Here is a 26,620-nt window from a genome sequence, read left to right as displayed (position 1 = left end):
TGTCAGGTGTGCAAAGAGATAAGGAAAAATCTCCTCTAGAAGCAAAGCAGCCTGGGATATCAAGAATTCTCTTAGTTACTTATTCTTCCCGTGTAGACCCATCAGTGTATCTCCATACCAAGGTCGAATGAGACTAACTTTTATAAAAGAAAAAAAAACTAAAAGCAACTTGGTATTCATGAAGGGTTTGAGTTCAGGAACTCTACTCTCCCTTGAAGATATAGCTGATACAAACACTGCTTAGAAGCAACTAAGCCCTGCAACTGGGATTCAGGTTTGAAGCGTGTGTGCACTGAGATATACATATGGTGTTCCCAGGAACATAGCATTCTCGTTTAGAGGAGAAAGATGGCAGGTTCTTTACCTTTCTTTCATCATGTGAACTTACAAATGTCAGTATTTATTCTTAGATTCTATGGTAATAATTGCATTTTACGTATTATTGACAATTACTTAATAAGAAGCATAAAACATTTCTAGTAGTATGTTGATATCCCAGTAGCCACAGTGTTAATTTTGGCAGCTGGTTTTGATTTATTATTAGTCTTAGTCTTTTAACTAAATTGTGTGTTAATTGGGTGGCACGGTGGTGCAGCAGGTAGTGTCGCAGTCACACAGCTCCAGGGACCTGGAGGTTGTGGGTTCGTGTCGTGCTCTGGGTGACTGTCTGTGAGGAGTTGGTGTGTTCTCCCTGTGTCCGCGTGGGTTTCCTCCGGGTGACTGTCTGTGAACTGATGAAATAACAATAAAGTATTAATGGAGTCACATTTTCATTTAGCTTTGATCATCAATGAACATTGCAAAACATTTTATCATATTCATTCATTATCTGTAACCCTTATCCAGTTCAGGGTCGCGGTGGGACCAGAGCCTACCTGGAATCATTGGGCACAAGGCAGGAATACACCCTGGAGGGGGTGCCAGTCCTTCACAGGGCAACACACACACACACACTTTTGAGTCGCCAATCCACCTACCAACGTGTGTTTTTGGACTGTGGGAGGAAACCAGAGCACCCGGAGGAAACCCACGCAGACACGGGGAGAACACACCAACTCCTCACAGACAGTCACCTGGAGCAGGAATCAAACCCACAACCTCCAGGTCCCTGGAGCTGCGTGACTGCGACACTACCTGCTGTACCACCGTGCCGCCCTCTTTTTCAAATGAATATTTTTATTTAGTTCTTTCTATTTAGTTTATTTAGTTACTAAATAAATCATCACTAAATTATTGTAGACTCATGGCAACTTATATAACATATAACAAACACATTAAAAACATTACTTAAACTCATTATGTATGTATTATATTATCACTTACACTAATATATATTATCAAAGTCTTCGGTGTGGGTGATAATATATGATTGGTGAACACTTCTGAAGGCATATGATGCCTTAAATTTACCCAAAGTCCAGCAGCGCTCCTCTGAAATCACTGCAGACTGGCAGAGCTGCCTACAGAGCACCGCTAGTAGCCTGGGAATAAAGCACTTTATTCAGACCTTTCAAATGTAAAGAACTATAGTTGAAAAAATCTTAAAAGTGTAATGGTACTAAATGAGTAATAGGTTTTTCCCTTTTCCTGTGTGTGCTAACTGCCCCTAGTGCGTGTGAAGAATTGCTCACTAGTGCGTGTTTGTGTGTTCACTACACAGTTCATGATTTATAATAGTAGACTAATTCTAGTACATTTCAAAATATATATTTGAGTGAGAGATTCAGTGGCAAGCTTCACACACTTCAGAGTGTCTTCATCTCTGATACTATTTGCACTGCTTTATTTCTTCTAAGTCACTTTATATTTGAACTCCTCTCTGTCTAAGCCAGAGCCAAGGAATGCTCGCGTTGTCAGAACTGAAATTACATCTTGGACTAGTTCTGTTTGGAGCCGTGTGGGGGTGGTTGTGTGTATCTTTGTTAGGTCTCGTGTTGCACGTCAGGTCTTGGAGTAAATGGAGCTGTAGCTATTCCAGGCAAGCCAAAGTTCTGTTTTCTGCTCTCTCTGTTGTTTTGAACAGTGAGAGACCTCAGGAGAACCTTGGTGGCTAATTGAAACCAGCTGTAGGCTTCAGGCCCTGCTGCTGTTGACTGTGGTGATACTAGATTGATACACCATACAGCCAAAGGTTTGTGGACACCTGATCTAACATTTCTTCTGAAATCAGGAGTTAGTTTTTCCCCTCTTTGCAGCAACTCTTTTTACACTATATGCTGGAACATTTCTGTGAGGAGTTGATAGCATTTAACATGCGCATAAGTGAGGTCTTGTGGTGATTTTCGGATTATTAGTTCTGGTTATCAAAGGTCACGGCAAGTCAAACCAAAGCTAATGAATGATGCTTTCTCTCACTCTAGAGAACTCAAATATTATATTAAATATATTCTAAGTTCTAATGAATTAAGCTACCACTTGTTACAATAAGATTCATAGCTTTTCTTGGAGCATTTTCACACATGAAAGTCCAGACCTATATATAGACTACATTCAGTTCTATAAATTTTGGCTTCGCTCTGCAATCTAGCGAGCAGATTTAAGGACTTGCCTACATCCTGCTGTCATCACCTGTGTAGGATACATCCCTTCGTACTTGACATTGATTTGTTTGTAGAAAGCTGTGTATCTGTGGGTAGCTTGAAAAAAAATGTACAGATTTACTACTACTACTTATTGGTGGCTCAGATCAAGACATATCTTATGAAAGACACCAAAGGTGACCTTCACGATTTTAATCAAGGAACACTTTTTTTTTATAAAATTCTGAGGAGGTTTCCGCACCATTTGCTTGTTCTCCAGTCTGTTTGCGTGTTGGAAACCCGTCTAATGTGTTTACTAAGCCCCTATGTCAGTAAATGGCTAAAAACGAGTATCTGGGTGCCTAGATTGCACTGTGTTTGTATGTGGTATAGAGAATAACCTGGTGTCTTGTTTTGTTTTTTGCTTCTCTCTTCTCTCTCTCTCTTTCTTTTCTTCTCTCTTCATAGTCACAGAATTGACACACATTAGACTCTTGAAAAACTCTCATCACCCATAAACACAAGGTAGTTGTCTGTCTTCAGAAAAGACAGTTCACTGGTGTAAATGGCTTGAAAGCTAGCAAATCTGATATTTCAGTGTAGCTGGCATTTTCACAGGCCCCTCGCCAGTGTGCTGTTTAATTTGATTTCATTGGTATTCCTGTCTTCATTCGAGGTTTACAGCCAGATCTTTAGATACCATTTTCTCTCTGCTCTCATTAGATCATTAGATGGACAGCAGTGATGACCAGTATTGGCATTATCATCAGCATTTTCCTCTGAAAGTGCTTCAGAATCACTGTCATACTATGATTATGGTTAAGGGGATTTACACAGCAGAGATCTGTCTGAGTGAAAGTTTCTCCTGAGGCTTGACAGGCCATATCCAGCTTTCTCATGCATTGCACGTAGAGTCCATCAGTGCAGTTTGGCCCTTTTGGACATTATATATAGCTCTTTAGATCATGAGAGTCTATGTTCAGTTTTAAAGGGCCTGTTTCAAATTCTCCCTTTATCAAGCATTTAATTGTGGTTATACCACAGACAGGCATGGATATGAATTTATATATTTATGGCGTGTGTGTGTGTGTGTGTGTATAGGGCTGTACAATGGAAGAAAATGCCTATTTTAAACAAAGGCCATCCTAATATAGGACCATGCACTTCTGCACTAGCTCTGCATTATTAGGGCACATTTCTGAGGTTAGAATTGGCATAAAATCTTAACTTAAATCATAAAATAAACATATATATATATTTAAAAAATTATATATTTGTTTTATTGTTGGCGCAGCTGGTAGTGTCACAGTCACACAGCTCCAGGGGCCTGGAGGTCGTGGGTTCGATTCCCGCTCCGGGTGACTGTCTGTGAGGAGTGTGGTGTGTTCTCCCCGTGTCTGCGTGGGTTTCCTCTGGGTGCTCCGGTTTCCTCCCACAGTCCAAAAACACACGTTGGTAGGTGGATTGGCGACTCAAAAGTGTCCGTAGGTGTGAGTGTGTGTGTGTTAGGACTGGCGCCCCCTCCAGGGTGTATTCCCTGCCTTGCGCCCAGTGATTCCAGGTAGGCTCTGGACCCACCGCGACCCTGAACTGGATAAGTGCTTACAGATAATGAATGAATGAATGAAATCTACAAAAATGGCACAAAAGCATTCCTTAAAATTATCTCTTATATAATAATTATGAATGTGAAGAGACAACTGTGCAAATTATAACCACCACCTGGTGCGTGAAGATCAGATGAAGCACCAACAAAAACTCCCACAGACATTAATGAAATGATATAGCAACATTTTTTATTGTCAGTTTTGATCAAATATTTCTTTTCACTTTAAAACGAGGCCTAGACTTGAGGCTGTGCCTGAAGTTGAGAAAAACAAAGCACAGCGTTAGGCGAATGTAGTGATAACAGTCTTGTCAGTGGACTCGTAATTGTGTCGCGTAGGGTGCTTGCCAGATTTGGGAACCCCATTTCTTCATGTGTTGAAGATAGAGGTGTTAACAACTGATTAACACAGCTACAAACTATATCCACTAGTAGCAGAAGTTGAGTTATTTTAGGTCCATGGCTTTATAAACTGAATATGATAGAATTAGGGAAATTTCTACAGATGTGGCACTCATGGACAAGACTGTGTTATCTTTGCTATATCTGTAATAGATTGAGTAGCAAAGACACGATACAGTTAAGACACAAAAATGCAGTCAGTATATTATTCTTACAGAATAAGGCAATAATCAGATTAGAACTGCGCATAATAGATAAGAGGGAGTGCTTTAAAGTAAGATATTGGCACTGTAGTGCTTTGCTTGTAGGTTCTATATCTGAAGATCCGTAAACCACTGCCAGTATCTCACATTATAGCACAGACCCTGATTGTATTGCTGTGATTATAGCAGTTTCCAGTTATTGCTGTTTAATTGTGCATTTTAAGATAATGGGAAGGGAAAAATTTCCACGAGGTGTAATTGGCACGCCTAGAATGCCTCTCAGCCAATCACTTTGCAAACTACATGTGGTAGAATGATAATTATTTTCAAACTGCATTAATTTAATGTAATTAATTTAATTAATTCATCGTGACCCTAGGAGTTGGTGTGTTCTCCCAGTGTCCGCGTGGGTTTCCTCCGGGTGCTCCGGTTTCCCCCGACTGTCCAAAAACACTCGTTAGTAGGTGGATTGGCGACAGAAAAGTGTCCGTAGGTGTGAGTGAATGTGTGTGTGTGTCTGTGTTGCCCTGTGAAGGGTGTATTCCTGCCTTGCGCCCAATGATTCCAGGTAGGCTCTGGCCCCATCGCGACCCTGAATTGGATAAGCGCTTACAGATAATGAATTAATTAATTAAAAACTGCATTACTCATGATCATTCAACAGAATTCTGAGTTTTGAATAATATATTGAAATTATATATATATTGAATATATATTGCAGTCCAATTAAAAAAAGGTATCTCCCTAAATAGTAACTATACAGGAGAAGGAAACACCTTCTTAACTTTCAATGGAAGTCAATGTAAACAGATTTTATTACAAGTAATTTTGGAGCATTTCATCATGAAATTGTCACACAATGTTTAGGACAGCTGTTGTATTCCAAAGATGCTGTAAACTAAAATTCAACAAAAATGTTTTTAATTACAAAGCGACAATATACTAATATATTGCATAAAATGCATAAACATGTTTGTGTTAATTAAACCTAAATATTAATCTACAGATTGCAATTTTATCTGTAAAAAGAATACAATTTAAAGTTTATAGTCCCTACATTATCAGTGTATAGTGTGTGTTTGTGTGTGTGTGTGTGTGTGTGTCTGTGTGCTGCTTAGGGTGTCTTTGGGAGAGTGATATACACTCATGTTCAAGCATGCTGCACTTAAGTATGCTTGTTAGCCAATGAGAGCAGGGTCAAGTATTTTCAGGCTAAATGGAAGATGCTTTTGTGTGTGTGTGTGTGTGTGTGTGTAAAGAAGTCAAGTCCCCTCAGTGTATGTCTTTTCAGCTCTCATTATATGCCTCTTCAATGAGTAAACACACCATTAGCGTAGCATTAGCGTAGCCATCGCCATATTGTCCTTAGTGCATTGAGGTGTGACAGAGAGCATGAGCGCTAGTGCCTCTTCTGTTGTGTTCAGCAGTATATCACACCTCCTCTGTCTGTCACGTTTCCTCTGTTTCTGCATCTCTCCTAACCTCCCTTTCCCTCCTAACCTCCCCCTCTGTCTTTCTCTCACACCTCCTTTTTCTCTTTCTACATCTCTACCTCTATTTCCTTCCCGCCTTCCTCTCATTCATCCTTTGACATTTTTTCCAACCTCCTCGCTGCCCCTCCTTTTCACCCTCTCTCTCTCTCTCTCTCTCTCTCTCTCTCTCTCTCTCTCTCTCTCTCTCTCTCTCTCTCTCCCACCTTCTCTCTCTCGTCTATAGGGACAGCAGTTGTAATTTGAAACATGTTTTTGTTGTTACTGTAGAAGCCATTATTTCTGCATGTGATATGCTTCAGTAATAATTCCAACCACTGCCCCTCTGTATATTTCCTAAAACTCTTTTCAAAGCTGCACTTTCTCAGTTCTGTCTTTATTTTTGATTTTCTTTTATAGTCCAAGACATGATCTTCTCTCTCTCTCTCTCTCTCTCTCTCTCTCTCTCTCTCTCTCTCTCTCTGTGGGTTGGGTCAGAAAACAGAAAGTGACACAGTAGAGTGGGTTATCAACCATGTGTGTGTGTGTGTGTGTCGTGGGGGATGGTCAGTGACCAGTATCACAGCCTTGGGTTGCTGTGGAGATACTGGAATATGAATGAGACCCAGGGAGATCAAACACATGAAGATTTTTTTCTTTCCCCCCATTTTTTTTGCCTCACCCTCTTCATCCCTCTTCTCCCCCTCTGCTGTCAGCACAATCCACCACTGTCTGATTTATAAAGGAATCTAATCAAGACGAGGCTGTCCCATGCATTTTACATTCTTTCTCAGCACTGGAACAATGGTATTGGCATAAAAGACTAAAATTAAAGCAGGATGAAATGTGCCATTCATTTAACCGAGAGCCTCTTACCTATGTATTCATGCAACCCTTCACAGAGTAAATCTACCATTCATGTACACAAACTTAACACATCTACCCATGAAGTGCTTCATAGAAATCATTGTAGCACAGAAAATCCCTTGTCTGTTTGTACTCAACATGTCAAACATGCGCCGGCACTGTGAACTCAGATGTTCACGAGATGTGTCTCGTGAATCACAGCTTTAAGTCATTCATTCATCCATTAATTTCCTGTCACAGCTTCATCCTCTTCAGGATAGAGGTGGCCCCGAAGTTAGGAACACACCCCTCCATCACAAGGCACCACACGCTCACTCGCACAGTCACTCATACACTCACAGCTAGGGACACTTTTGATTAGCCAGTCAACCTATTAGTGTGTGAATTAGGGGAAAACCTATGCAGACACTGGGAGAACACATCAAAGTCTTGACAGACACTGACCCAAGCTGGGGACTGAACCCACCTACAACCCCAGGACCCTGGAGCTGTTTGACACTGACAATGCCACTGTGCCACCCTGCATTAAGTTGTGCACAGCAAAGTTAGCTAACGGATGCTCACTTTGGCTAGCATGGCTAGCATAGTTTTGAATGTAAGGGGGAGGAGTATGGCCATCCTACTGTCCAAGAGATACCCAAACCCATTAACTGCCTGCATGAGATAGCTTGGGAATCACTGGGATTTGTGATTTGAATCACTTTGATTCGTGATTTGATTCAGATAGTTTTCAAAACCATAATCATGTCGAATCATTGTAAAGTCAAAGATTTACACATTTAGTTGCTGTATTTATTTGTGTAACGTGGTACTGCATTGGCTAAGCCTCTTATTGATCAGGGATATGGCTGCACTGCTGTAGCCAGGGGGATCGGTGGGATTTGTTAAGTCCTGGAGCCTCTGACAGGAAGTGGAATTAACAAGCATGGATTAACCTGCCTCTCCTTCGAGGGCTCATTCATGCCCCTCGACTGTCCCACTACAGAATAAATCTCTCTCTCTCTCTCTCTCTCTCTCTCTCTCTCTCTCTCTCTCTCTCTCTCTCATTTTCCCCTCTCACCACTCTCTTTCATTCCCTCTTATTTTCCTGTCTCTCGATCTCAAGATATTCTTCCATGTTTTCTTTCTTTTCACTTGCTGCTCTCTTTCTTCACAAAAACACTCTCAGAAAAAATGTTTGTAAATGTACAAACAGTGTAAATGTGCCTTTAAATGTACAACAGTGGTTTTAAAGTCCTGTTGTTTTCCTTAAAGGTATAATACCCTCCCCTTTTCAGAATGAAAACTGTACCCCAGTTACAGTTTTTTTGACAGTGTAGAGTAAAGGCCAGTTTATGCAACTGTGTCCTGACGTACATGTCCCTTTAAATGTTGCGGACACACAGAGTGCCACCAGGAGCACTGTATGGAGGGACAATTCTAAGCACCTTTGACTGACAGGGGCCTTACATATAGTTTTTGTTTGACGTGAAGTCCTGAACGTGAGCTGCGGGACGTATGCTGAGAACCCAGTGTACCCCCCAGCCCCACTGCACTGATGATGGAAGGCCCATTGTGATATCCTTCTATTGGGCCTAAAATCCTTGGCAGTGCCCCTGACCGCAACAACAGTGACTGGCAGGCAGTCAGAACAAATATGTTAACCTCCAAAAAACTCGCTATAAGGGGACAGTGGGGACTCAGGTAGGAAAAATGCATTGTACTTGTTCCTTTCCTGGCAACACAGACACACCAATGCACAACTATGAACGGCCACAAGAAAGTAGGCCACCTGTGCAGGCTACTGCATAGACTTTGCATTGTTTCCACACAAAGGCATAAATTGGCCTTATAAAATCCCACTTTATCTTTTTCTTCCTCTTTTAGATGCAAAGCACCCAATGGAACCAGCTTGTAACGAACTCACTTAGATATGGTGCTTCTCCACTGCACAGGGTGACCAGACGTCCTCTTTTATCCGGACATGTCCTCTTTTTTAGACTTAAAAAAATGTCTGGGCGGAATTTCACAAACGTCTGGGATTTTGTTTTTCTAGAGCTTACATAAAACTTCTAGAAGCGTTTCGTTCACAAACTAGTCCCGCCCTCCCCTACTCCGATTGGTTCGCTTGAGTGAGAAGGGGGCGTGGTGAAGTACCCTAAAATCTTCTGATTGGACGGTCTGACTGTAGAGCTACCATTATTGGTCGATAACCTTCTCTGTACACATTTAATTGGTCAGTCTGCACGTCAGTAGTCCTTGTTTACGTCAGGCAAAGCTCATGTACCCACCCTCATCTCGAACAGCTATGCCGAAACATAAATGTAAGTTCTTGGATGAATTAAAAAAAGAAATTCCCATGTTTTGTGCAGCAAATAAAGGTGTAAAGGACCTAAAAGCACACATAGGTTCAGCTAAACATACAACGGCAGCGAAGGGCGAGAGCTTATCTCTTTTTCACCATCTCAGATCTGGTCACCCTACCACTGCATGGTTCCTACTTGGCATAGCTTGGCTATTCTACTAGACAAAACTGGCACCTGGTACATGGAACCAGCAATTAATTTTGTCCTTGCTCAAGCCCTGTTGCAAACAAGTAGAGTAAGGTTTAAATGTGAATCGTAAACTTTGCAGAGTGCTGATTAGCCAGAAAGACTTTCAATCACCACAAAATGCAGACACCCTGCACACTCGAATTCTCAACAGCGATCACATTCCAACTCACAAAGGCAGCTTTTAAAAATACACCATGGTCTTTTGAATAGGTTTAACTGCTCCTTGGATCGGTGGTCAACTAAGAGCTCTAGAGACCTCTAAAGTGAACATGCAACAGAGAAAAGAAAAAACTACTGTTCTGTGAAAACTGGGGCAGAGGGCCACATTCAGTTCCAAAAAAACACGTGAATTCACAACTCAATACAAGTAAAGTGCACTTAACATTACAGCCGCTGTTGTTGCGGTTTTCAAAGCCTGCCGTTCCCATTAGAGAGAGGGTTCTGAAACATCACCAGCTACATTTTGCGGGGGATGTGTGGTAATGGAAATGTGACCAGGGACCAGGGCTGAAAATCGCGCTGAGCCGTGCCGGGCCAAGTGGAGTAGGTACCGTGCAATGGAAAAAGGCTAATAGTCTCTTAATCACGTTTAGCCTAAGAACCTCCTCAAGGTGGCACCACTGCCTGCGCTACTAGGTGATGCTATTTAAGTTTTTCACCTTGTATGTGACAGGATTTGTTTCGGAAAGTTTCGTCCCTCCATTGTTTCAACAGTGATATGTGCGTCATTCTCAATGGAGGGCTAAAAAATAATAAAATAAAAAAGCTAAAAATATGTGACAGGGCATTATGTGGGAGGGAGCCACATTAACAGATCCATAGGTTCTTTTAGTGAAAGAGTAGACAGGAATTGAGGGAGAGAGAGAAAAGAAGAGGAGGAGGGAGATAACAGAGTGTAGGGTGTTGTGTAAGGAGTATGGTGATTATGTGTGTGTGTGTGTGTGGGAGAGAGAGAGAGAGAGAGAGAGAGAGTGAGAGATTAGTCATCCTGCCCACAGTCACACATTTTGGAGAGTAGTGGTCAGCACATGCCCAATCAGGCCACATGGAGAGCTGCCTTGGATCCTGATACGTGTCGTCCGGCACGTGGGTGTTCACCTCTGGTGCCGTGGTAATTGGTCAGTGGAAGGAAGGTCACCACACACATCATTTGCAGGGTTCGAGGAGAAACAGGAGAAGTGGGGGTTAATAAGTGAAGCATGGGAGAGATGGACGTAGCCATTCAAATATGTAGATATTAAACATCATAATTGAATTTATATAAAATGTTGTTAAAATGAGTCATATGTGGTTTGGGGTTTAAAGTGACCCAAAGATAAGATTTTGGAGAAAGTTTTTGGTGGAGAAATACACAATGCTCTTTTTAGGCAAAATGGCGAGGGGGTTAATAGATTATTAGAATGTACAAATATACTCTGTAGTCATCTTGCCAAGACACAACTGGTGTCTGAAATGCACCTGAGCATTTAAAGTTAATTTGACTAAAATACAATTCAAGTTTTTAATCTAGGCCAGTGGTTCTCAAACTTTTTAGGCCAAGTACCAACCAAAACCTCCAAGTACCTCCTATGATTTTTACCACAGAAACGTGTGCACCCCTCTGTTCCAGGGGCATAAGGCAAAATCTTGCATGAATTTTTGCCTTTTACTTTCTTGAAATTCATTCATTCATTATCTGTAACTGCTTAACGAGTTCAGGGTCACAGTGGGTTCAGAGCCTACCTGGAATCAATGGGCACAAGGCAGGAACACACGCTGGAGGGGGCGCCAGTTCTTCACCTGGCAACACAGACACACTCAAACATTCACTCACACCTACGGACACTTTTGAGTCACCAATCCACTTACCAACGTGTGTTTTTGGACTGTGGGAGGAAACCCACGCAGACACAGGGAGAACACACCAACTCCTCACAGACAGTCACCCGGAGCAGGAATCAAACCCACAACCTCCAGGTCCCTGGAGCTGTGTGACTGCGACACTACCTGCTGCAATACCGTACCGCCCCACTTTCTTGAAATTTTCATGCTTAATACAAATATAATACTAAAATATTTACCAAAGATTAAAGAGAGCGTACAGATAACTATAGGCCTCAACTGAATGTTTTAAACCCAAATTATACATTTATGAGAACATATATAATGTATGGGCAATGAGTGTTTTGAAAGAAATAAAAAATGAGAAGAGGTCAATTTATTATCAGTGATGTGCTTTAACAGGCTACAGGTGAAAACAGGGCGGCGGGGACTTGGTGCAGGTCACAGCAGCTCTCTGCGCTTGTAGCAGTAGGTGAAGGAGTGGGTGTGCTGTGTTAAACCTTGTTTTAGGGCTGTAATGATGCAAAGAACTGCCACGTTTTCCTTCAGCCGAGTGTTTTCTTCTATTTTTGTCTTTACGTGTACAGAATTCTCACTTCATTTTTCTCCATTTTTGCCTCTGGATTTAGTCCTTCTGGGCTTCTGAGTATTTCTCGGGCTTGGTCTTGGCTTGTTTTTCTCATTTTTGCTTTGCCCTTTTTATAATAATAAAATCCAAATTGCTCACATCTGTCTCTAGCCTTTGCTTACGTCCAGTAAGCAACTGAAATGGGCTTTCTTTACACGGGTTTCTCAAAAAACTAGGGGATTGCGTTCCCTCCCTGAAAAAAAAGCAGAGGAATGCTGTCCCCCACCACCCATCGTTCTCTTACAGATGCAATAAACTATGGTGTATGTGTAGGCCGTTGTATTTTTCTACAACACAAACGAATTTCATTGGGGTGTAATTATGAAAACTGTGAAACATTATGTAAATGTTTTTTTAATGTAAAAAATTGCATGTTCTCTAAACCCTTTTTCTAAAAAACAAAAGTGCAATATTTATTTAATAATCAGTGTGTAATTATTGTTTTATAATACATTATTGTTTTACTTTATAATTAATGATTACTGTAATTTAATATGTAATGGAAATTGCATATTAATCATGGTCAGTAAGTAACCCACCTTGAATCATGAGGCACAAGACAGGAACATACCCCAGACATGAACATACACACACACACACACACACTCACACACACACACACACACACTCATACCTACACGCCAGGCTTTACATGACATAAAAATGACATTACTATGAATAAATTGACACATTAATTAATAAATACATTGTTGTCATGCAATGTTGTGCCTAATTAGGACGATTAAACGTCTTGAATTGGTTTCTGCACTGGTTACTGTTTTCTGTTCTGTTTCAGCAGCACAGCGTCTTTATTAAACAGAATAAAAAACTCTTTCCTCACTTTTATCCGCGTGTTCTATCCATGTTTGGCAAAGATGTCGCTCGTGATTTATGAACAGGGAGGCTACGCTTACAGGAACACAAACGAGGTGGAGGGTGGAGACGGGTACCTACACGCACACACTAAGCAGCAGCATTATTTCTGTCTGTCTTGAACAAATCAATTGTTTTAATAGACTAACCTCAAAGCCATGAAACAAATGTCTAAAAGCGTGGATAGTTTTACTTTGTTTAATACAGTCACTGTGCAGAAAGCAAGATAAAGCAAATCTCTTCTGTGAGGTCCCCATGCTGTCGGTAATAATATACGGACACAAGAACCACCGGGCTGTTTACTGGTTTGCCAAGCTGACCAATCCTTCTTAGGGTGAGGACCAGTTTAATTGATTTAAAAAAAATTCTTCCAAACACACAAAGCTATCAAGCTGGGTGTTTGAAGAGCAGCACATGCTTCCTTTGAGACCTAAAGCCATGCACCAACCAGTTTTTACAAGCTGTCACTAATGCAGTATCATTTAACAGCTGGACAGGCTTGGAGGAGAACATTAACTGCCCTGTTGACAGTAGTTTTAAAAAGAAGTAGTGGAAAGCAGTGCAGTTTGTTGCTCTCTGAAGTGAAACGATGAAGATGCCTTGCATGAATTTATGATGAACCAGCTATAATTTATTTAAACATTTACCAGATGTTAGCAACATCTCTTCTTTTTTAAAGATATTCACTGATGAAACATGCTGTAGTTTCAGCTACAGTCTATTCCAGCATAACAAAACACTTTTAGAATTCAAATAAGTCCTTAAGAGTAACATCCCGAAGGCTGAATTGTGTGTACGGTTCACGGTCACGTCATGATCCACCAGCGGTGTCATAAATGTCGTTAAAAATGGCAGAGAAAGTTTATTACACTGTCCATAAACCACCAACCATAAAAGATTCACACGTTCAGATTTATATCCCCTGTAAATGATTTATAAAATCTATACCAACTCATCACAGGTTTTTTTATTTTGATTATTTATAATCACATGTACATGAATTTAGCAGAACGTCATCCGTTACGCAGGACAAACTACATACGTGTAGCCGTATAGAGCCTATTTATAACACCCACAGCCACACGCACACACTCTGAGCTCAGACAGATGTGTGTGTGAGAACTTGCAGCAGATAGGCTTAATAAGAATTGAGATTTGGTGCGGCCTTGTCTCAGCGCTTTTATCTCGGAATTATGTCTAAATTACTGAATACTTCACACTTAATATAATTATCTCTGTGCTGCTGATCCTCAGCAGAACAGAATTAAACACACAACACTGTGCCTACCTGCCTTATATAGGACAAACTCTCTCTCTCTCTCTCTCTCTCTCTCTCTCTCTCTCAGAATGTGCAGTGTGATTAAGGAGTGCTAGTGTTGAATCTGGTGTTAAACAGATGATGTGTTTTAGATTTTCTTGAATGTGTGTAAGTTGCGGGTGTAGAGTGATTGTGTGATATTTGCAGAAACATTTTATGGAAGATTGTGGCTTAGAAAGGTCTCTGATTATTTTTGAAGTCTCTCTCTCACTTCAGCACCATTAAGCTGTGCTCGTCTGACATATACCCATTAAGATATAACTGACAGGACATTGTTTGCTGTTAGGTTTGACTTTTATGTGGAGTGCAGCAGTGACACTCTGGCTGTAGTCTGCCTTAAATGATGCAGTTGTTATATTCTTGTGTCATTCCACCTTAAAGGGCAAAACCATGACATTCTGGTGTATTCTCTGTATTGAGAGAGATGTAGTATTTTTAATGTGGTTTCAAACCTGTGCTAAATGTTATAAATATTATGTTTAAGGACGTATTAAAATGCCTCTGTCTCTTTCTCTCTGTGCGCAGGTGTTATCAGTGTTAGGTGAGGATGCCGCTGGTGAAGAGGAGCATCGAACCCCGGCATCTGTGCCACACAGCGCTGCCTCGTGGCATCAAAAACGAGCTTGAGTGTGTCACCAACATCTCACTGGCCAACGTCATACGCCAGCTCAGCAGTCTCAGTATGTGCTTTGTGTGGCTTATGTGTGTGTGTGTGTGTGTGTGTGTGTGTGTGTGTGTGTGTGTGTGTGTGTGTGTGTGTGCCAGGAATATATCACATTGTGGGGAATGTGTGTGGAGATGTAAAACTAGTATGCTTGGGCATGTAAAATGTTCTCGGTGGGTGGGGCTTATCTCCAGCAGCCAATGGCTGAATAGATCCCACCCTTCTTTCCAAACAGGGCCAGAGCTCGGGAGTTAGAAGCTTTTCGAGCTTTTTGAGACTGCACTCAAAAGCAAGACGGTTTTGAAACTGAAAGTGAGACGAGTAAAAATGTAAATAAACTCTCAACATGAATAACAGTCCTTTCCATTTCAAGATTTTATTTCTCAGTTATGAATTCTGATTTTTATTTCTCAAATATTTTGGCCCTATATTGATGCCATACAATAACAACAGAAAGAGTGGCTGCTGAGCATGCTGGGAGCTCCCCCATCAGCCCCTCAGCTCTTGCCATACTCGGCACTGTAAAAATAATACACTGCACTTTTAAACTTTTGGGGACATTAGGGAGTCGCCTCAACCATCTCCAGTATGCAGTATCCACCTGGATGATGCATCGGCGGCCAATCTGCACCATTGCACTCACCACACATTAGAGAAACACTGAAAGAGAATGACTGAGGCTGTATTTGAAAAGATGGGATGATTAGAAGGACAGAAATGATACCACAGTGGAAGATTTAACAGGACATCTGGTTTACCCTCTGCTATTTTCAAGGAAGTGCCCAAGAATGTTTTATTACCTCAGAGAGTGAGGACCTCATTTCAGGCCTCATCCAAGGAATGGTGCCATTTGCTCAGCGTCCCTATCACTGCACTGCGGTATTAGGAGTAGATGTTGGTTGGATGGTATTTCACCACAAGAGCATTTGTGAGATCATTTACTGATGTTTGGTGGTTAATTTTGCATCACAAACACCACTCCAGCTTAAACTCAAACTCAATCACTCCAGATGTTAATACTTCCTTTTAGCACAGTCCCAAAAAAGCAGGCAGTGGCTTATAGCTAACACTTGGCATTGAGCATGATGACACAAGTCTCGTGTGCAGCTTTTTCAGAGCATCCTAGTTTGATTTATGCTTATATAGAGGGATTATGTACAAGGTGTGTGTGTTTGTGTCTGTGTCCAAAATTTGTATGTTTCAAGGTTTAACTTTAAAGGTCATTATAGGATTTTTACCTTAATATTACAGCTTCAAAAGCATTGTGATCCTTCGCTGACCAGAGCTTCTGTTGTAGAGCTCAGCACTGTAGAAACAGCACTATGTAAGTTTGGGAGTATGGTAAGAAAAGTAATTGATAATAATAATAGAAGGATAAATGGCCATCGTTTTGGAGATGTTCTCAGTGTGTGGACTGCAGCCGACACATCACCTGCTTAAGGTGAAAACTAAATGGCAAGCAACAGCTCCACTTAGTCCTTTTGCAAGAGACAATGTGTTATTTAACCATGAATTTCAATAGCCAGTCTAATGAGCTGTTTTGCTGCACTGGTCTTTTTCATCTGCATTTATTTCTCTGTGAATTCCCTATGTATGGAATGAAGATAAATCAAGTATTTAAAACACGTGTAAGGAAAGGACAGTTACAGATACTGCATTGTTTGTGAGGGTTTCTGTGTCCTTAGTGATGTGCTTTTGCTGATATGTGTGTGATGTGATGTGTGTGTGTGTGTGTGTGTGTGTGTGTTTCTCTTGTTAGGTAAGTATGCGGAGGATTTGTTTGGAGAACTCTTTAATGAAGCACATTCCTTTTCCTTTCGAGTCAACTCCCTCCAGGAGAGAGTGGACCGCCTCTCTATCAGTGTGACTCAGCTCGACCCCAAAGAGGAAGAATGTAAGTATACATGCACGGGCACCCACACACACATGCACGCACACATACATACATACATACATACATACAGTACCTGTCAAAAGTTTAGACATCTTCTCATTATAGGGTGGAATAGGGCTATTCGCTGTATAGAACTGTGTACCAGTCCCTACCTCAGCACATCCGAAGTTATGGTCTCAAACACATTAAGATGGCGAGCAGTTTTAACAAATTAACTCCTGACGAGGCCACAGCTGTTCACTGAAAACCATTCCAGGTGACGACCTCATGAAGCTGATTGAGAGAACGCTGAGAGTGTTCAAAGCTCTCACAAAAACAGGTGGCACAGCAGGTAGTGTCAGTCACACAGCTCCTGGGACCTGGAGGTTGTGGGTTCAATTCCCGCTCCGGGTGACTGTCTGTGAGGAGTTTGGTGTGTTCTCCCTGTGTCTGCGTGGGTTTCCTCTGGGTGCTCCGGTTTCCTCCCACAGTCCAAAAACACACGTTTATAGGTGGATCGGCGACTCAAAAGTGTCCGTGTGTGTGTTGCCCTGTGAAGGACTGGCGCCCCCTCCAGGGTGTATTCCTGCCTTGCACCCAATAATTCCAGGTAGGCTCTGGACACACCGCGACCCTGAACTGGATAAGGGTTACAGATAATGAATGAATGATTTGTTTAACCCGTTTTTGTTTACAACATAATTCCTTCATAGTTTTAATGTCTTCCACATTCATTTACAAAGTGGAAAGTAATAAAAAATAAAGAAAAAACATTGAATGAGATTAATGAGATTAACAATTAATAATATTATCAAAATAAATAGGACCAAAATATATGAACCAATTTTAGTCATATATAAGGTTTTACAGTTTTAGAGGTAGTATTTGTTATTTACTTTAATAAACACTAGCTTATAAATTATGTTACATTTAAAAACATGTTGCCATCCAAAATTATGTAAGGAATATAGCCCCTTTTTGTTCAAATACAATTTGCCTTTATTTATCATTATTGTAAGTTTGCGCTTGCAAACCAAGACTGAGTCGACTCAAAGGGCTTCAACTTTATGAATCATACGCTGTGTCCGAAATGGCTTCCTATTCACTATTGTCCGTATTACTCATTATAGAGTGCGCTATTATATTGAATTAAATTCAGGAGGGTAGTGAATTTTTTTCAGACACTAACTCATTCAGGTTTTTAACCAAACACCACAGGGTATCCGCTATCCACTAGTGTCAGCTAGTGTACATGGGTTGTACACTAAGTACACTGTAAGTGTACTGAATATTCTGCACTAGGTTTTCGGACACTTATACAAAATGGCGGAACCCAAAATAAATGCACTATATAGTGAATAGGAGGTTGTTTCGGACAGTATGAGTGACTCCCAGATTACCCTAAAACAATCATTTCCAACATCGTTGCCATGACAACAGCACATTGACAGAGTGTTTTTATTTCCTGTATTTACTCCTTGTAATTTTCTGTTTTCAAAACATTTTGTCATAGCTCTCGACTTCAAATGTTTATTTAAAACAAGTTCTTGTCTATTTTTCTTTGTAAAAAATACATCATTAACTAATATTTTCTGTTTGTTTTTGTTAGATCTTACGTTTTAACACATACACATACACACATAGAACAGTGAGCCAAAGTCAGAGACCACCGTTAGTTTCTTTAATATCCAAACAACTTGCCCTACTACAAGTCAATTATTTTTCAGTAGATGTCTTTGAACTACATGTTTTAGCATTTAGTGATGGCTCCCTGAGCTTTAGCAGACTTTCAGTACTAGAAGTTTTATTTTACTTTTTGTGCTTCTCATGACCCACATAATCCCAGTTGCATTCTGTGATGTTGATGTCTGTGGACACCAGAAAAGTCTCCTTGACAGATACACAACCTGTTATAGACACATAGTGTTGAGTGTTCTCACAGAGTGGAAGGATGGACAGAAACCCTGCAGATTTTTTCATGTGAAGCAAGAGTGGAGCTTGATTTCCTGCTGTCACACACACACACACACACACACACATTAAAGGAGCTGATGTGTGACACTCTATATACTCCTATTATCAGTTGCAGTGTAAGTGGAAAAAAACCTCCCCAGTGCAAATTGACAGTGTGTTTACTCCCAGCCCTAAAACCACCTCATATCAGATACCAGAGAGAGAGAGTTAGAGAGAGAGAGAGTGAGAAACACTCCCCCCATCCAACTCCAGCACGCACACATTGTGTCAGACAACCTCTCCATCACTTGGCCACCTTTATTTTTTTAATCACTCGAAACAATTTCAATTACGGCTGTGTTCAGAGCTCTCTAGCCTCTTAATGGCCTTATTAAAGAAACAGGTTCACTGTAGATTCTGCCATTTTTCACCCCAGCTATTCATTTTTCCAGCCAGCTCAAAGCTTCCCTTCAGTGCCTTTTTAAATTGGCCAGCTGCGGTGCCTGGGATTTTCAAATTAAATCCCCCTCTGTCTGCTTTTTTGTTCACTGTTGAAACGGGTGGCGAGGCTAATAGAGAACGAGGAGCTATTGTGTCCTCCTCGTACACAGGTAAAACAGGTTCCAGCACAAAAGGGAGGGAAGGCTTATTACTGGGGAGAGACATGAATACTGTTCTAAAGTCTTCTATAGGCATGGAAAGTAAGCGTCAAGAGACTGTTGACTGTACTCTCTTTTCTCTGCTGAGTGCTACCTTTGCAAGCACTTATACCACTCCTACTAAATCTATTTCAGGTGGTTATGATGTTAGAATTGTAAATTGGACTGCAATGATGAGTTCTAATCAGTGAAAATAAATGTGGCTGTGGCATTCATTTTTAAACTTCACTTGGTAATATTTTTACCTTAAAATTACAGCTTGAAAGTCATTGTGATGCTTCACAGGTTATGGCCCCTGTCTCTGCTAATCTGTGGTAGGTTGGTGGCAATATGAAGTATAACTTCACCTTCCCTCATAAGCTTTCTATGGCAAAGCCATCCATTTTCAGCCTCAACTGACATTCGGGGTTAAACAATGCAGTGATTGACAGCCTTGGCTTGTCTGAGACCGCCTGCCAGACCCGCCCACTTTCTCTCAGACCTGCTTTGCTTTCTTTCTGTTCAGAAATAGCTTAGTTGTAGTGGAGCTGTCTGGCAGCTATCTAATAATCATACTGTTATTTATCATTTAGTTTATCTGTTGAATTCAGACGTGTTGACAGTCATGTCCTATTCAGCCATTGGTTGCTCTAACAGAAGATCTATGCCATGCTCATGTACATCTTAGCTTCAGACATTGAGTGAACTTAACTTTCTATTAAAACTCTCATGTTCTCCTTAAAGGTAATGTTTGTTTATGATTTTAAGATTTTAATCAAAAACATTTAGAAAATTTAAAGACACATCAGACTTGTTCACTAAGAACAAGTCTGATGTGTTAAGCCCATTCCAGTAAATGTTTCTTAAAAAAGAAAGGGTCTAGGTCTGGTATGCTGGGCTTTCGCTCTCAGCTCACAGTAGAGAAACAGCATCAGGAGTTGTATAGACAGTTGAGAGACCTCCAAACTTTGAAAAGCATGAAAAAAGATTTGGATATTGCTCTACTCCTGCTCCATATGTGGATAATATTAACTTATTTTTGTGAATTCAGATTACTTTATGTGGAAATGACGGCAAATTCAGGAAACTGCTAATTGCATGAAAGTAAACACAGACCTAAAGTGCGACAAAGCTAAAAAGTCTGAGTTATAATGAGATTCTGTGGCATTTTAAACAGTGGATGAAAACTTACAAACAAGTTAAACTTAAGTCACATACAAACAACTGTTGTTATTTTCCTCAAACATACCATTACTTTTTAAATGATGCAGAGCTTTTGAACATAAACTGACGACAGAACAGCAGTTCCCCGCAATCATCGACATTGCTTTTTTACAGCTGCAGCAGTTGCTAGCGTTTACCAACATCCCTTTTGAACTTAACAGGGGCAGCAAAGACATTCTGGCATCAACAGAACTTTTCTTTCCACCTTAAATAGTGCAATAGTTACATTCTGGCATCTACAGAGCATTCCATTCTACCTTAAACTGAGCTAAAATCACTGTAGCCACGGTAGAATTCTGCATGCACAGTGAGGACCTATCCATGTGGATCCGGATATGCAACATTTTGTGTAACTGAAAATGGAGGTTTTCCAAAATGCTCTCCATTTGAAATAAACTGGTGAGGAGGTGTACTTTATTAGAGCTTCATTTATTCATTTTAATGCGTTTCTAAGTTCCCATTATTTATATGAAATGAAAACAAGACATCGTCATTCTCCTCTTTGTCTTCTTCTCTTTTTATTGCACTGTCTAAATTTTCAGACCTAATTTTGACACTAAATTAAAGAGGTAGCAGATAGGGTCAGTGGTTTTAGCACTGCTTCACTGAGAGTGACTGTGTCAGTGCAGTAGAGGCAGCTTTAGGTGAAGTAGTGTATTTAGAGAGTGTTATGTGTCTAAGAGCTGTATAAAGCAGAGTGACAGGCTTTAGATTACTCGTCCATCTCTCACCTTTACTGTCTAAGCCCATTCTTCTCAAACAGCCGCAGGAGTCCTTTACTCTATCCGCCGCACTAATGGACACAGCAGTGTGTGGGTGTGGGACTTTTATCTCCCAATGTGTGTGTTCCCATAACATCTATAGAACTGGCCTGAATACTCAAGGATTTACTTGTTACATTGATATCCAGTACTTGATTTAGTGTGCATAAGCTTTGTCTTTTTTAAAGCCACAAAAAAAGAAGATACAATTTATTTTACCTAAAAAAAACATTGTAAATAGAGCAGTTGACTGAAAACGTGTGCTGCTCAGCCAACATTTAATCTGAAATGAAGTGTAGTATGAGGGAATTTGTCCCCACTTTGCTGCAGCAACAGCCTCTACTCATCTGGTAAGGCTTTAAAATAAATGTTGGAGCTAAATAACTCTTCCCAGAGGTACTGGATTAAGCTCCATCACTCCAAAGAACACAGTTCCACTGCTGAACAGCCCAGAGCTGGGGTGCTTTATTTTCCATTAGCCCTGGCTTGGCATTGAGCATGGTAACTTTAAGCTTATTTGCATCAATTCCAGAGTATCCCATTTCATTTCAGGCTTTTCTAGAGATGACGAACGTTTGGATATATTACACATGATGACAAAAAAAGGAGTTGTTTGTATTTAGTAAAATTGTTTATGAGTGAATGTAATGATAATATATGCAAATGATGACTGTAAAACTATCAAACTGAAAGGAGGTTTAGTACCCCGCTGGGCCACCTCTTGGCCTTTAGCACAGTGAGATACAGTTGAGCATGAGTCATACAGGTTCCATATATCATCCAGGAGCTGGGCCTGTAGATCCTGCACACTCATAGGTTGCAGGAACCTGTGTCCACAGCTGGTCCCATAAATGCTTGATTTGTAATATCACTACTCCCATCACCTCTTAACAGCTTAAAAATCTGTCAGCTGGGCAAGGATATCTGCCTGAGACATTACTGCATGCCAAGTATTTAGCATGCCCCCCCCACCCCCAAACAAAAAGCTATTTTGTAACTTAACTGTTTTAGTGTCTGCTACCCTACAGACCCATCTTCTCTCTCTCTGTAAATGTCTGTCTCTTTCTCAGTCTCTCTCACTCTACCCCTCCGCAAACTAAGCAGAGACTCATTATTTATGAAGGTCAGGGGAAATGAGGGAGAGTACTGCAGGGACAGAGAGATAAAGAAGAAAGGGAGAGGGAAAGAGAAATGGATAGATCCAGGGCAGTATAGAAATGGAGGGGGTAGCCTACCTGAAAGAGTAACAGAAGAGAGAGATAAGCTAAAGAGTGGAGTTTCAGAAAAGGAAGGTAAAGGAAGAGAGAGAGAGAGAGGGTTGGGCACAAAGCAAGAAAGGAAAGAAAGAAGGAGGGCAAAGAGCAATGAAGAGAAGGTGAGAAAGTGAGGGCGGCTGTAATTCTGAGCTCTGCAGTTAAAACCAGTGGAGTGTGGAGAGAGAGAGAGAGAGAGAGAGAGAGAGAGCAAGAGCATGAGCATGTATATGTGGCTGCAGGTTAGCTGTTCTCCCGAGAAATGCAGAACACGGCATACACCCACTTCTAAACACACACTTCTAAACGAATATAGGACAGCTCAGTTTACTGCTGTTTCTAATCTGCACCAGAGCGAGAGAAGTAGAGAGAGAACGAGGGAGATCTATAAAAGGAAATAGAGAGGGATAGAAGAATGATAGAAGGAAAAAACCCTAGAACTAAAGTTTAATAAATGGATGTACACAAAGTAGGAGAAGAGAAGTGCAGAAGAGAAATAAAGGAAGACAGAGAAGGAGAAAAGCCAGACAATAAAAGAAAGAAACAGACAGGCAAATCTAAGGTGGAGCAGAGGTCAGAAAAGACCGGCAAAAATTACAGGGAAGCAGAAAAGTGATAAGGAGAGAAAAATGTCGAGAGGGTGGGAAGAAAAAAAACAACAGTGACAATAGAGAGAGAAGGAGGAGGTAGAGTGGAAGTCAGGAAAGACAGATAGAAGGGATATACCGGAAAAGACAAGTAATAAAGGAAAAATGAACAGAAGGCAGGAATTCAAAAATGAATTAGAGAGACTGAGACATTGGGGGGAGTAGAGCAAGAAGAAAGCATCTGAGCTTCATTTACTGGTAATCTTCACATTTCCTCCTCACTCCAGAAGCATTATGGGTAATGGCATGTGCTGGTCTGTCTGTGTGTGTATGGCCCAGTGGTCTGTGGTCTGTGTGTGTATGTGTATGGTTCAGTGGTCTCATAAATCAGGTATGGGGGTTGATGGGATACTTTGCTAGATGAAGGGGGTTGTGGTGTCTTCTAGTTCCGCCCCTTAGATACGAGGGATTTCTTGGCAACAGTTCCTACAAATCACACATCACACACCCAAACCACAGGCCATATCTCTCTCTCTCTCTCTCTCTCTCTCTCTCTCTCTCTCTCTCTCTCCCTCTCTCTCGCTCTCTTTCTCATTCATTATGTGTATTATGTCTACACATATAAACCATACAGTAATCAATCCTTTGGTTGTTTTAGCTTTTTCCTCCATGAAAAGATGAACATAGAACGTACTAGAAAAACATGATATTAAAACTCAGTGTAGCTGGATGTGCATAGGGTCACTGAAGGGCTCATCTCAGATCTTGTGAATGTGTGAGTGTATGTCACCCAGTGGTGGACTGGCGTTCCCTTCAGGGTGTGTGCCTGCCTTGCGCCCAGTGATTCCGTGTAGGCTCCGGACCCACCGCGACCGTGAACTTGATAAATGGTTACAGACAATGAATGAATGAACGAATAGTTGCTTCTCCTGAGTTATGAGTTGGATGCAGGAAAAAATAGACAAACATGAAGATTTGAGTGATTTTGAGAGGGCAAGGCTTGTAACTAACCTTTGATTATGCACAATATTTCTCCACCTATAAGAAACTATTTTAGTCCTCATTTAGATGTTAAAATGAAAGAAATATAAGTATAAATCCCTGATCCATTTATCCGCATCACATTGGTAAACAGAGCTCTGTTCATCTGTGTCACTCAGTAGAGGCTTGGGTGTGTCCCATTAGCACCATATTCCCTGCAAAGTGCACATCTCAGATAATATTGCACTTAGACGTTGCACTAATTTGACAGGCAAATGTGAACCATATAGCTGACTAAAAATTATTTTTGCCATACAACGCACTATGTGAGTACAGAAAACGTGCCCTACAGAGGGTGTAGGGAGACATCTGGGAAACTCACTTATCTTCATACATTTCATTCATTCATTCATTCATTCATTCATTATCTGTAAGCGCTTATCCAGTTCAGGGTTGCGGTTGGTCCAGAGTCTACCTGGAATCATTGGGCGCAAGGTGGGAATACACCCTGGAGCGCTAGTCCTTCACAGGACAACACACATTCATTCACACACTCACACCTACGGACACTTTTGAGTCTCCAATCCACCTACCAACATGTGTTTTTCAAATTTAAGCCAAATCAAAGAAAAAATTTAGGCAGAAATTCAGAAATATATATTATCATCCAAAAATCTGTTATATGATAATAATTCATGTACAGCGAGGTCAGATTAATTAACCTGTTAACAGGCAAAAGAAGGAGACAAATGTATATGGCTTGTGCTTGTAGTCCCTTACACTCTAAAACAAAGCACAAGTGAAATAACACAATTACTGAAGCTTGTATTGATCTTTTTAGGAATAATTCACACAGAATTGGTCACAAGAGCAGAGAAATGCATTGGAGTTTTTCCATCAGACCCTATGGCAAAAATGCTAATATGGCTAACAGAGGTAAAGGTTTTCTTCTCCTTGTTATGCAACACTGTGGGATCCTTTCTGTTAAATCCATGCCTATGGAGACACACAATTGGTCGCAAAGAGGTAATCTATGTAAGGTGTGCATCTACACGTTTGCGCCTCCGTGAGCTTTATATAGTTCACAAAAAGTGGTGGCAGTGTCTTGTGTGCCTCGTGCTCCACTCACCTTGCTTCACGGAAAGAGAGTGTCCACATACAGGAACTCGCACATTGTGACTGACTAGTGGTCCATTTTGGGTGCACCCAGATTCAACAAGGCCCACTCAATGCTCCACCACTGGTTTGTGGAGTCTTATCAATCTGCAGCGGTGGGGGTGATGGCGTGATGAGCTCTCACCCCTTGCTTCCGTTGTATGCTTAGCTGAACCTATTTGTGCTTTTAGGTCCTTTACAACTTTATCACACATGGGAAAACATGGGAATTTCTTTTTTAATTCATCCGGAAACTTACATTTACGTTTCGGCATAGCTGCTCGAGATGAGGGTAGGTACATGAGCTTTGACTGACGTAAACAAGGATTACTGACATGCAGACTGACCAATTAAATGTGTACAGAGAAGGTTATCGACCAATAACGGTAGCTCTACAGTCAGACCGTCCAATCAGAAGATTTTAGGGTACTTCACCACGCCCCCTTCTCACTCAAGCGAACCAATCGGAGTAGGGGAGGGCGGGACTAGTTTGTGAACGAAACGCTTCTCGAAGTTCTATGTAAGCTCTAGAAAAACAAAATCCCGGATGTTTGTGAAATTCTGCCCGGACATTTTTTTAAGTCTAAAAAAGAGGACATGTCCGGGTAAAAGAGGATGTCTGGTCACTCTAGTGAAAACCTACTGACAGTTATTCCAGAAGGAATAAGAAGACAATTCAAATGAGGGAGTGTAACAGTCCTGGCAGTAATCTTCTAAGAAAACCCTGGGTCTGGCCATTTATGTTTTACACCTATCTAAGCATTTGGGCAGAATGCCTTAATATTCTGCTTCATCTATGTAAATAGATGTTTTAGGGTAGTGGTTTTCAAACTGTCGGCAATGGCCCACTAGAGGTTCCCAATGGTACTGCTGGGGGCTTTTTCATTTTTATTTATTTTATTTTATTTTATTTTATTTTTTGCTAAGTAAAAATCCTTCCATTGTACCTCAACAAATGTATTATAAGACGTGACCCATGTTATGTATATTATTAGCAAACTCAAAACATATTTAGTAAGAGATTATTGAGTGTTCTGGCTTAGTATAGTCACAGGACTGACAAAGCTAATTATTTTAATTAGTGCCAGTGTAACCCGTCTATCTTATAAAAGCAAGTACGACCAAGGCTCATCCAGTCAGCCATAATTAATTCCCCACATGTAAGTTCTGAGAAGCGTTAGCTGCTAAGAGAAAGCCAAGAGGGAGCAGGATGAGGCGGTGATGATAGTGAACTTTATAGAGAGTCAGCCAGTCCAATCACATTTATTTTATGTGCTATGCGAGGGAATGA

At 40.9% G+C, this 26,620-nt stretch overlaps 1 protein-coding gene across 3 annotated transcripts in view; it reads left to right on the top strand.

The window, feature by feature from the left end:
* wasf1 (WASP family member 1) overlaps positions 1 to 26,620 on the top strand; it is a 111,490-nt gene that overhangs the window by 38,321 nt on the left and 46,549 nt on the right. For all 3 annotated transcript variants that reach the window (XM_066676632.1, XM_066676631.1, XM_066676630.1), the window contains exons 2-3: positions 14,766 to 14,920; positions 16,664 to 16,798. In XM_066676632.1, the coding sequence (XP_066532729.1) occupies positions 14,788 to 14,920; positions 16,664 to 16,798 (268 nt within the window). In that variant the 5' untranslated portion in view covers positions 14,766 to 14,787. The remainder of the gene's footprint in view (positions 1 to 14,765; positions 14,921 to 16,663; positions 16,799 to 26,620) is intronic.

The sequence above is a fragment of the Hoplias malabaricus genome, chromosome 7 (assembly GCF_029633855.1).
Source record: "Hoplias malabaricus isolate fHopMal1 chromosome 7, fHopMal1.hap1, whole genome shotgun sequence".
In the NCBI taxonomy this organism is placed as follows: Eukaryota; Metazoa; Chordata; class Actinopteri; order Characiformes; family Erythrinidae; genus Hoplias; species Hoplias malabaricus.
The sequence above is the reverse complement of the archived record's forward strand: the minus strand, read 5'-3'. Positions and strand labels throughout refer to the sequence as shown.